The 12475-nt window shown below is 54.1% G+C and overlaps 1 protein-coding gene across 1 annotated transcript in view; it reads left to right on the top strand.

Moving 5' to 3' along the window:
- Positions 1 to 1463: 1463 nt before the first annotated feature.
- PMP22 (peripheral myelin protein 22) overlaps positions 1464 to 12475 on the top strand; it is a 38228-nt gene continuing 27216 nt past the window's right edge. The window contains exons 1-3 of the mRNA XM_064271811.1: positions 1464 to 1552; positions 3583 to 3693; positions 5205 to 5301. Coding sequence (XP_064127881.1) covers positions 3616 to 3693; positions 5205 to 5301 — 175 coding nt within the window. The 5' untranslated portion in view covers positions 1464 to 1552; positions 3583 to 3615. The remainder of the gene's footprint in view (positions 1553 to 3582; positions 3694 to 5204; positions 5302 to 12475) is intronic.

The raw sequence follows: 12475 nt of genomic DNA, 5'->3' as shown, positions 1-12475 counted from the left end.
GCTTGTGAGCAGCACAATCAGGTTTGTCTGAGTCCACAGTGCCTAACCATTGTACCGCACTGCCTCTCCTAGACCCCCATGTGGAAAGTACCAAGTAAAAGACGTGGCATATAATGGGCATTTAATAAAATTTGTTCAACTATTTGTCCTTTTAATCTGATCATTTAAGAGTTTTAAAAAGACTGAATTGTGTTTGAACCGTTTTATAGATTTCTTAATTTTTAGCGAGTAAGAATACAATTCTTGAAATTAAAAAAAAATTTTTTTAATTTCAAGAATACAATTAGTTAAAATAGCTGCTACTTTGAAATAGTAAAATATTATGAAACTATCGGAATCATTTAGACTGATCTAGCAGGTGAAGGAGGGAGAGAGCGAGAGACAGAGACAGCCATCCGCATTTTATAGGCAAAGGCTATTAACACCCACATTCCGGCTCCCTGTTGAAGTCTTCCAGGGCCACCGGCCCAGGTGTCTTAGCTAGGCGCACCAGCACCTCCCCAGGAGGGACTAGCCTCTCTCCTTGCAACGCTGGGCGGATCAACTGATTTTCCTGGCTGCTCTCCCTCCACCTCAAATAGCCGACTCCCACCCCATGGCCCGGGAGGCCAGCCACGCCTGGGAGTTAGGTCAGGCTGCAGCCGGCAAACTTCGCCTGGGAGCAAAGTTGGCTGTGGTTTCGCCCAGGCTGCGAGGAGCCAGATTCCAGGGTACTCTGTCTCGGAGTCCGCCAGACTTCCCTCCTTCCCCCACCCCTGCCACCAACGCAGGGCTGCGCTTGATCAGTCCCCATCCATGCCCTGGCACGCACAATTCCTAGGGCAGGCACTGATAGCGCGGGCCGGCGTGGTGCAGGTGCGCCCCGATAAGATGCCAGGGCAGGCCAGAGGCGCCAGGACCCCAGGGGAGAGGGACCCGAGACTTACAGCGGCCCAGTGGCGTGGGGTGGAGGGACACGGCTTCCAGCCCTTAAAAGCCTGCTTCCCTTAACCCGGAGGGGAGGAATCCGTCCTCAGTCCCCCGAGTGGGCGCCTTCCACGTTCTTGTGTCTCGAAACCCAGCGCTGGGCACCCGTGGGGGCGACACCTGAGGGGACTTATCCCACGTGGGCTGAGGAGCGCGGTGGAGGGACCAGTTTATTGGTCATTGCTAGGTTTCTGTGCCCTTTGCAGAGCTGGGGGAGGTGGGAGTTGAGAAGGTTCAGATGCCTTAGTAAGAGTCGCAGCGGTTTTGCTGTGATAGACTTTTTCCTGGGGGCACATTTAAGACCGAGTAATTTAACTGTCTCCAAGCCTCCCTCCCTCCTTCCCTCTCTTCTCCTGGAGTCCCGCCCTCCCGCACACGCTGACCCAGGGACACACCCTACTGCAGCGACGCAAACAGGGCGTTGTTCCCGTTAAAGGGGAACGCCGGGAGCCTCCCCCTCGTCCCTCGCTTCGCGCGCGCGCAGCCCACAGCGCAGCTGTTTTTGGGGACGCCAGCAGCGAGCGAACGCACCCGAGTTTGTGCCTAAGGCCACTCTGCGGATCGGGGACGGCTGTTCCTTTGGGCTGTAAGTGTTTCGGTGGCGGGAGTGGAGGAGAAACGTGGGCATCTTCTGTCTACGGTGCCAGAAGGCACGGAGCGGGCGCCGGCGCTGGGGTGGCCAGGTCTGGAGCGTGCTATCAGGAGCGCGGGAGTCCCCTGTCTGTCTCCTATATTGGTACAGCGAGGAGTGCTTTACGGTTTGTAGACAGTTCAGGGAGCGGGTGGCAGTGCTGGTGGTGTCGGGACAGGGGGCAGAGGCGGAACATTTTCCGCCTCGCTAGAGAGCCGCCGGTTTGAGGGCGCATTGGCAAAGCCGTGCCTACTGTGGAGAACCTGGGTGTGGGGACTGGGCTCCTGTGGTCCCCAGTTCCTAACCACCTGCCCAAGCGCCCTTCTCTTGCCCCTCCTTGGCACTAGGAGTCATCTGATTTAAGTTAAACCCTCTGGGAGACATCAGAAAGCTTTGCTTATTTCTCCTTGTACATTCCAGGGTTTCTTGGATGTAGCGTGTGTGTGTGTGTGTGTGTGTGTGTGTGAAGAGGAACGGAGGGGCATGGGATTGGGTACTTTTAAGATTGACTTATTGAAATGCTGTCTCCCTGGTTCTAAGACTCTAAGCTAAAGTGATCCGCAAAGACTTAGCTGGCCTTTCACAGCCACTCATAGCCTCTAACAGGTCACCCCGGCTTCAGTTCCCTAAAGTCTGCAAAATTAGGGGCTAGGGCCACAGGGCTTCCGACAGAAGACTTCCTGCAGATTCTGATCAGGGTCAGTCCTCCTCGGACTCAGCTCTTCACCTTCTGCCTCCCCTGCCCGCTGGGCATCTGCTCCTCTCCGCCCAGCCCGGAAGGACCGCTGATGTGCTCTCCGTGCCTGGGGAAAACGCGCGGCGCTAGTGGGGAAAGCGGAATGGCCCCACCCGGGGCGCTGCCAGGAGACGCGCGAACGGTGGGCGGGGAGCGCGGGACCGGGCAACCCCCCCGGGCGGTTCCTTCCCCTCCACACTCCCCCAGCTCTGCACCGCCTACCCGGAGCCGGAGCCGTCAGGGTCTACGCCAGCTGAACTGGGCCTAGGACGGTTCCCTTGGCCGGCAAAACTGGGTGGAAATTTGGAGACTAACGCAATGTGGGGCGCGCTGGGGTCTGGGAAACCATCCGCTCAGCCGCGCTCTCGCCCACAGTGCGCCGCTGGGGTCCCCAAGCCTGCTTCGCCTCTCGCCGACATCCGGGTGCCTACCCCCTCACCCATGCCCCATCCCATGGGGAAACTCAGCCCTTGAACCCAGTCTCGGAGAACGTGCGCGCTCCTCCAGCCGCTCCTCCTGATGTCTCCTTCTCAAGTCGGGCTGCCCCGATATGTGCCTGGGCCCTTTGCCGGCCATTCTGGAAATCCCTCTACTCCAGGGTGACTGAGACGTGCGCGCACTGCTTGTTTTGTTCCAAATACGAAGACCTTCAGTCGCCTGCCGGGCGGGCGCAGGGGGCGGCTTGGCCGGTGTCTGCGGTCGGCTACTGCCCCCTGCAGGCGGTGGGGTGGGCAGGCGGGCACCGGGCCCGGGCACTCCTTACGCAGGGACCCTCCCTGAGCGCTGCTTCCGGCCGGCTCGTCCCGCCAGCGGCCGGCAGCCCATGCGCTCGGCCTACCCTCTCCGGGCCGGCTCGTCCCGCCAGCGGCCGGCAGCCCGTGCGCTCCGCCTCCCCTCTCCGGGCCGGCTCGTCCCGCCAGCGGCCGGCAGCCCGTGCGCTCCGCCTCCCCTCTCCGGGCCGGCTCGTCCCGCCAGCGGCCGGCAGCCCGTGCGCTCCGCCTCCCCTCTCCGGGCCGGCTCGTCCCGCCAGCGGCCGGCAGCCCGTGCGCTCCGCCTCCCCTCTCCGGGCCGGCTCGTCCCGCCAGCGGCCCGGCAGCCCGTGCGCTCGGCCTCCCCTCTCCGGGCCGGCTCGTCCCGCCAGCGGCCGGCAGCCCGTGCGCTCGGCCTCCCCTCTCCCGGCCGGCTCGTCCTGCCAGCTGCCGGCAGCCTGTGCGCTCTGCCTCACAGCCGGCCTCCCCTCTCCCGGCAGCACGTCCTCCGCTGAGCACAACTTGCGGACACCATGCTCCTCCTGCTGCTAAGCATTATCGTCCTCCACGTAGCCGTGCTGGTGCTGCTGTTCGTCTCCACCATCGTCAGCGTGAGTGCCGGGCGGGGCGGCGGGGTGGCCGGGCGGCGGGGCGGCGGGGCGGCGGGGCGGTGGGGTGGCCGGGCGAGGCGGGCCGGGCGGCGAGGTGGGCGGGCGAGGTGGGCCGGGCTGGGCCGGGCGAGGTGGGCCGGGCGGGCGACACCCCCATCCCCAGGGTTTTTGCCGGCGCTCCCCCAGCTTCAGGAGTATGTTGTTTTTTTGCCTACAAAGTTGAATTTCCAAAGTCCCAGGACGTTTTGCAGTTTCTGGCAAGCTGTCCATTTTTAGTTTTGGGGAACCAAAGCAGATTCAAGGTGAGAAGAAAGCAAGCTCTGGGCTAGGCTAGGTTCGCGGGTCGGTGTTGTAGCTGGGTAACTGCAGCGCGCCTCCAGGGCACTCCGACTTTATTGGAGAAAGATTGTTCAGCCTTTCCTTGGTGCAGGTTTGTTGAGGAAGTGAAGTATTATTTATGAAGGTTTGGTTTTATTTTCTTCAAGTGTCCAAAGCTAGAAGGGCGGCTTAGTTCATAAAACGCCTGTTTTAGCGCCCTGGTGGGGCTGTGGGAGCCCTGGTGGTGCGGTGGTTAAGAGTTCGGCTGTTAACCGAAAGGTTGGCAGTTCTTCGACTCCACCAACTGCTCCTTGGAAACCCTATGGAGCAGTTCTACTCTGTCCTGTAGGATCGCTATGAGTCGGAATTGACTGGACGGGCAACAGTTTTTTTTTTTTTTTTAGATTTGAAACTGGAAAGTTAAATTTGGCTTTTCAGGAAAGAGTTTAGGGTACCAGGCCTGTTTTGTGAAATTAATATGAACAGGTCACCATAATAACTTTTAATACAAAAGTATCAGATAGCAAACATTCCATTTTAAACTTAATTTTTTGGTGATAGAGATGAGTACAGACTCAGTAACATTGCAGTGGTTTTATGTCTTAGCTTCAGGCAGTCCCAGGCATTACATTCTCATCCATTTTAAAAGGTTGAGGGATAATTGTGTCAGAGTGAGAAATAACTATGTTGGGGATTTATGAGTTGGTCTTCATTTACCAGCCTCTTCACGACATCGTAATTGTACCTGATGGTAATCGGGTCAGATTCATAGGCACTGTCAGTAAGAAAATGGGCTCAGAGGGGTGGCGGATGGGGGAATGACTCCAAGGCAGTAAGAGGAAGAGAAGGCTTGGATGTGGTGTCCTGAGCTGAGACCATAGCTCCTCTGTAGGGCTGGCTTCTGCACACGGCAGCTAGGTGTGTGTGCAGCTGGTACTTTTCCATTTGCAAAGTGCTTTTCTCTTATGCAGTGTCGGCTCTCACCTCAGCCCCATGTCTGGGCCAGGTGGCCACCTTTCTTCTTTCTCTGACATGACTGTGGACTTAGCCAGGGTGTGGCCTCTGGCCTTCCAACCCTGGGCAGGGGCAGGCCAGGTGGACATGTGGATGAGCCCGCCCTTTGCCTTCTTCAGTCTCCTGCCCCCTTCCCTGCTCACTGCCTCCCCTGATTCTGGATGTCTGATTCTTTCTAGCAATGGCTTGTGGGCCATGAATATGCGACTGACCTCTGGCAGAACTGTAGCGCTTCCACAGGCAACGTACGCCACTGTTTCTTGACATCGGCAAACGGTGAGACTGGCTTTTTCCACCACGAGCTTGTCCGTGTATGTCTGTAACATGTTCTCAGTGCAGACCTGGAAGCCCTTGTTCTTGGAAGACACCAGCTAGAAAGTTGTTGCTGGGGTGGAGCGGAATGCAGCAGGGGTCAGTGAATCCAAGCCTCACTGTGGAAGTGAAGATCCAGGTGTCATTGTCCATTCTCCCACCTCGAGAAATGCTCTGCCTGCCTCCTGATAATTCAGTGTAACCTTTTTTGTGAGTAAAGAAATGTGGACGAGGACAAGCAGTAAAACCTTAGGCAGACCCCACTGGAACTTTTGATCCAACCTCTCTTTGTGGTTGGTGGTTGTTATTTTAAAAAGTCCTTCCTCTTCCTGCTGCAATGCAGTGGGATCATTTTGACAATGGCTGGGTTTACTTTTGGTCCTCCAGTGACAGGACGCCTTTGCAGATCCCAGGCCTCAGTGGTGCCATTTAGCATGAAAAGCTTTGAGTGTCTCCTTAGTGCAACATGGAGCCTTGAAGCTATTTGCAAAGCTCCAAATTGAGCCTGGGAGCCCCTAGGTGGTGCAAGGTTGGAGGTTCAGGTCCACCCAGAGGTGCCTCAGAAGAAAGGCCTGGAGACATACTTCTGAAAAGCCAGCTGCGGAAAACCCTATGGAGTGCATTTCTACTCTGACACACATGGGGTCCCCCTGAATAGACTACAAAAAAAAATTTTTTTTTTTTAACTGAACGTAGGGGTTCTTCATCCAGGATACTGTATGTCTCCTCTGTCCTCGGCATCTTTGCTGTAAGATCCTGGAATGCAGGTTTAATTAGAGTCAACTTAAGGAAGAGTTGTCAGAAAGGCATCCACTATACCCCATGTGCGCAGAGGTCTGGTGCTCACCAGGAGCCTCATGTCTTTGCACGTGGAAAAGTAGGGCTAACTGTGAAGTGTTGTTTTCGGGGCTGGGAGGTGCTTGTGTCAGCATGGCCCTGGAAGGGACCATAGCCATTGTTGTTGCATACACAGTGGGCCTATTGCCGCCAGGCCTTGTGTTCCAAACGATGTGTCCTCAGCTGGGGGAGGAAAGTAGCTGTAGGTATGGTAGAGCTTGACGTCCTAGGTCTAAAAGACCACAGAGTACAGCTTTACATGCTGCCGCTACTCAGAGATCTGATACCTCTGTGGGAGATGCTCTACCTGATGAGAGAAACCAGTTTAGCTCCAGCTAACCGAACTGGAGTCACCCTCAGAGTCAGCTAAGCTCCAGCTCACCAAGGCGGAGTCACCCTCAGAGACAGTTTAGCTCCAGCTCACCGAAGGGGAGTCACCCTCAGAGACAGTGTAGCTCCAGCTCACTGAAGTGGAGTCACCCTCAGAGACAGTTTAGCTCCAGCTCACCAAACTGTAGTCACCCTCAGAGACAGTTTAGCTCCAGGTCACCGAAGTGGAGTCACCCTCAGAGACAGTTAAGCTTCAGCTCACCGAAGTGGAGTCACCCTCAGAGACAGTTTAGCTCCAGCCCACCGAAGGGGAGTCACCCTCCGAGACAGTTTAGCTCCAGCTCACCGAAGTGGAGTCACCCTCAGAGACAGTTTAGCTCCAGCCCACCGAAGGGGAGTCACCCTCCGAGACAGTGTAGCTCCAGCTCACCGAAGTGGAGTCACCCTCAGAGACAGTTTAGCTCCAGCCCACCGAAGGGGAGTCACCCTCAGAGACAGTTTAGCTCCAGCTCACCGAAGGGGAGTCACCCTCAGAGACAGTGTAGCTCCAGCTCACTGAAGTGGAGTCACCCTCAGAGACAGTTTAGCTCCAGCTCACCAAACTGTAGTCACCCTCAGAGACAGTTTAGCTCCAGGTCACCGAAGTGGAGTCACCCTCAGAGACAGTTTAGCTCCAGGTCACCGAAGTGGAGTCACCCTCAGAGACAGTGTAGCTCCAGCTCACCGAAGGGGAGTCACCCTCAGAGACAGTTTAGCTCCAGCTCACCGAAGTGGAGTCACCCTCAGAGACAGTTTAGCTCCAGCTCACCGAAGTGGAGTCACCCTCAGAGACAGTTAAGCTTCAGCTCACCGAAGTGGAGTCACCCTCAGAGACAGTTTAGCTCCAGCCCACCGAAGGGGAGTCACCCTCCGAGACAGTTTAGCTCCAGCTCACCGAAGTGGAGTCACCCTCAGAGACAGTTTAGCTCCAGCCCACCGAAGGGGAGTCACCCTCCGAGACAGTGTAGCTCCAGCTCACCGAAGTGGAGTCACCCTCAGAGACAGTTTAGCTCCAGCCCACCGAAGTGGAGTCACCCTCAGAGACAGTTTAGCTCCAGCCCACCGAAGGGGAGTCACCCTCAGAGACAGTTTAGCTCCAGGTCACCGAAGTGGAGTCACCCTCAGAGACAGTGTAGCTCCAGCTCACCGAAGGGGAGTCACCCTCAGAGACAGTGTAGCTCCAGCTCACCAAACTGTAGTCACCCTCAGAGACAGTTTAGCTCCAGCTCACCGAAGGGGAGTCACCCTCAGAGACAGTGTAGCTCCAGCTCACTGAAGTGGAGTCACCCTCAGAGACAGTTTAGCTCCAGCTCACCAAACTGTAGTCACCCTCAGAGACAGTTTAGCTCCAGGTCACCGAAGTGGAGTCACCCTCAGAGACAGTGTAGCTCCAGCTCACCGAAGGGGAGTCACCCTCAGAGACAGTTTAGCTCCAGCTCACCGAAGTGGAGTCACCCTCAGAGACAGTTTAGCTCCAGCTCACCGAAGTGGAGTCACCCTCAGAGACAGTTAAGCTTCAGCTCACCGAAGTGGAGTCACCCTCAGAGACAGTTTAGCTCCAGCTCACCGAAGTGGAGTCACCCTCAGAGACAGTGTAGCTCCAGCTCACCGAAGGGGAGTCACCCTCAGAGACAGTTTAGCTCCAGCTCACCGAAGGGGAGTCACCCTCCGAGACAGTTTAGCTCCAGCTCACCGAAGGGGAGTCACCCTCCGAGACAGTTTAGCTCCAGCTCACCGAAGGGGAGTCACCCTCAGAGACAGTTTAGCTCCAGCCCACCGAAGGGGAGTCACCCTCAGAGACAGTTTAGCTCCAGCTCACCAAACTGTAGTCACCTTCAGAGACAGTTTAGCTCCAGCCCACCGAAGGGGAGTCACTCTCAGAGTCAGGCTTTGCACAATTTAGTCTCTTTGCTGGATTTTTCCCCCTGCAGGCCCTGTACCCAGTAGTACCCAAACATGTCACTGAAGCATTACAAACCAAATATCTTGAACCTCAGTACAAACAGAAACTGCTAATAGCCATTTGGCGGTTTATGTGGGGAGGATTGTCAGGGGATACTTTTTCCCTGTGAAAAAATGGAATAGAAAACCCTGCTTTATGCTTGTACTTCCCAGCTAAAGAGAGACCCCACTCCTAGTGATGTGAGCAGCCTTATCTTTTCTCTGAGTATGTGGAGGATGTTGAATTAAAACCGTCCTCAGGGTTGATTGGTGGCTTTGTCTGGCGAGTTGGCAACAAAGTCAATGAAATACTGATGAGTGTCTGAGCTGTGACCCACACATTGCTTCTCCCCAAAGCCACAGCATCCGGTTTCTCGCCCATGTGGTCTAGCTGCGGTTCCCTGCAGTCTCAGGATGGAGGCTCTCTACTTGCCACTGCCACCTGGTGGTCACAAGGGGGGACGCAGCCCCAAACGGGCAGGCTTTTCTTAAGCCAGGTGGTGTCTGCAGGCACGGTTTCCAAGTGGCATTTGGCCATGTGGGGCTGGCCTGAAACCCTGAACCCTCAGGCCCTGAAAGGGGGCAGCTTTGGCAGGCACAGTGAAACCTGGCTTTCAGCAGAAGCAAGGCATCAGAGGAACAGTTATCGAAACTGTGCTTAAAACTCCTGTTAGGAGGGAAAGTGATATTTGCCTCCCGACCTGGTATTGGCTTGAATTCTGCGTCTTCTGTGGTTGTGGATAGCTGTTATTCTGCTCTGGAAGCAGATCTCAAAGAGGCATTAAACACCTCTCCCGTCCCCTGCACCCAACACACACACACACACACACACACAAATCAGGCGCTCGGAGTCGGCTCTGATTCATAGAGACCCGATGTATCAGAGGAGAACTGTGCTCCACAGGGTTTTCAGTGGCTGATTTTTTGGAAGTAGATCACCAGGCCTTTCTTCTAAGGTGCCTCTGGGTGGACTTGAACTGCCAGCCTTTGGGTTAGCAGCGGAGCCCATTAACCAGTGCACCACCCAGGAACTCTAAAGAGGCACTTAAAACAAAAACGCAGGAAAACCACAAACGAACGTATTGCTGTAGAGTTGATTCTGACTCATGGCGACCCCATGAGTTACAGAGCCGACTGTGCTCCCCAGGGTTTTCTCGGCTGTAATCTTCATGGGAGCACTTCTCCAGGCCTGTTTTCAGCAGAGCTGCTGGCTGGTTTCCTACCACCACCTTTTAGGTTAGCAGCCAGTTGCAAACCATTTGTGCCACCAGGGACCTTAAAGAGATGCTTGTTGTGTGCTGTCGAGTCGGTTCCAGCTCCTAGTGCCCTGTAGCGCAGACTAGCACTGCCTCACAGGGCTTCCTGTGCTGTAACGTTCACAGGGGAGATCACCAGGCCTTTTCTCCAACTTTGTTGCTGGTGGGTTCCAACTGCTGGCCTTTTGATTAGCAACTGAGCACTTAACCATTGCACCACCAGGGCTCCTTGGGTTGCAATGGACTTGACAGCACCTCACGACAGCAAGTGTCATTTTAATCAGAAAACTTCTCATCACTCAGCTTGCTCCTTGAGTGCTCTGCTCTCTCGGGTTCACGTACAGTGACTTTGTGGGTCTTTAGAGTGGGTTCTGAACCCTGCTGGTTCCTTTCTGTGCAGATACCAGAGCGTACACGCTCTTCCACGTCTGTCCTCTCAACTTTCACAATAAGGGCATTCTGGGAAAATCTGGACATGCTCTTCAACATGCTGGGTTTGTTTCAACTCAGGTGTGTTGTAAGTTAGAAGTTTCCATTTAAGCCCCCCAAGTCGTGGTTTCCATCTCTGCTGGCATCTTCCTGAGAGGTTGGTGTGTGCGTCAGTTAACTTCAGCTCTGCAGTAATGAGTCCTGTGTGACTCCTTTGTTCAGCTTGGGTTTAACAATTGGTGTGACAAAACATTAAGGTGAAAAAATACATTAAAAGAAACAACATTTTTTTATATGTTTTCTACTAATTACAAGCCATTTACCCTGTCTGTATTTGCTCTCAGAGTGTTTGAAGCGTACTTTAAGGAATCAAAAGCAATTCGTTGTTGATACTGATTGGTGAAGAGTGTATTACAAGTATGTTACGAGAAAGATGTGTTGGTTTAATCACTTGCTGTGTTTTCTGGAGGAACTAGTTTTATGTGTGAGCCATGGCACCGTTGGGTTGTTCTCTGGAGGAGCGGTGGCCCCTGGTGTTGTGCAGGGCAGCGGCAAGTCTAAGAACCTCCAGTGTCTCTTACATAGTTGGAAGGAGACATACCAGATCTTTGTCCAAGCTCTCTCTTGATAGGAAAGTAGCTTTAGATTTCTTACTAGCTGCCCTCAACCCTGCCTGCCTTCTCATTTTCTGACTTTGTTTCTGGTCCCCTCCCTATTCTGGCTGTGGACTGAGGTGAAGGCGGTGTGGCGGGGGACACATTCATTGTGACCTTTTATCAAATGCCTTTTGGACCCTGGGGATATAAGGACCTGCAGAACATGGACCTTGCCCTTGATGGTCCTGAGGCTTGTTGGGGAGTCAGCAGATCAGCATGGAGGGGTGAAGGACGAGCCAGGCAGACAGCCAGTGTGCCCGAGTCCAGGGGAGGAAATGGAATGGAAGTTTTGTGTGGGAGGTGGAATTTGATCCATCCTCCAGAGAATGGGCAGGATTTAAATAAACACAGGCAAGGGCGGGGGAGGAGGCTATTCCTTGTTGAGGCAGTGACGTGACCTTAAGCAGCAGGAAAGCTGGCGATAATGGCACCAGTTTAGTGAGATAGTTTGTTTCTCCCTCGTTTAAAAGCAGCCTGAAGAAGGCAGCCCAGGATAGGCATGCGCTTCCTTGAGACTTGCAGAGTCCCAGGCACTTTCTAGCTGTTTTTTTTTTTTTTTTTTTTTGCCATCTGTTGGGACTGGCTGTCATCGTCATGGATGGAAAGACCCCTAGAGCTCAGCCATCTCACCCACATCCCAAGCGGTAGGGTGGAGAGAGGAGGAGGAGGCTCCCCCAGGTGGACTTTACGCTTTTGCTTCCATCTTTCGTCTGGAACTTAGTCACATGGCCACACCTCGTTACATGGAGGCCAGAAATGTGGTTGTTTGGCCTATATGGAAAGCCATCCTCCCCGTCCTGTGCACTTTGGGAGCAGGGCCTGGGTGTTCTGGGAGTCCAATAGCACCACTGTTCTTACAGTGACCTACAGCAGAAGCCGCAGAGTCATCCTACACTTCTCTTTCTCTCTCCCTCCTGGTTCAAACCAAACCAAACCCATTGCCTTCAAGTCGATTCTGACTCATAGTGACCTTATAGGACAGAGTAGAACTGCCCCATAGGGTTTCCAAGAAGCAGCTGGAGAATTAGAGCTACTGACCTTTTGGGTAGTAGCAAACACTAACCCTCCTGCCCATCACCCCCCCCCCCCGGTTATTAACAAACAAATAAACACACACATGCAAACAACCAACAACAACAACAAAAAAACAGACCTGTTGCTGTCAGGTTGATCCTGAGTCATAGAAATCCCATATGTGCGAAGTAGAACTGCTCCATAGGGTTTTCAAGGCTATGACCTTTTGGAAGCAGATCACCAGGCCTTTCTCTGTCACACTGCTGGGTAAGTTCAAACTGCCAAGCTTTAGGTTAGTAACTGAGCACAAACTGTTTGCAGCACCCAGGGACCTTTTTACCTGATGAAGTCTTATTATTTCACTGTGCCTCTTAAATCTTTTGCTTTATCCAGTCCAGACCTCTTTTCTGAAGTCCTGACCCATATATCCAGCTGCCTATTAGACACCCCAAGTCAGTATGTCCAAACTCAGTTTTCACTCTTCTCCACCAGATCTCTGCCTCTGCCAGTCTCTAGTGTTTCAGTGAATGGTGTTCCTCTGGCTAGCCAGCCAAACATCTAGAATCTGCCTTGATGTGTTTCTGTCTCTCTTCCTTCTTGAGACCATCGGCAGGTCCCACAGTCCGCCCAGTGTCC

The sequence above is a fragment of the Loxodonta africana genome, chromosome 18 (genome assembly GCF_030014295.1).
Source record: "Loxodonta africana isolate mLoxAfr1 chromosome 18, mLoxAfr1.hap2, whole genome shotgun sequence".
Taxonomy (NCBI): domain Eukaryota; kingdom Metazoa; phylum Chordata; class Mammalia; order Proboscidea; family Elephantidae; genus Loxodonta; species Loxodonta africana.
This window is presented reverse-complemented; position numbering and strand designations above follow the sequence as displayed.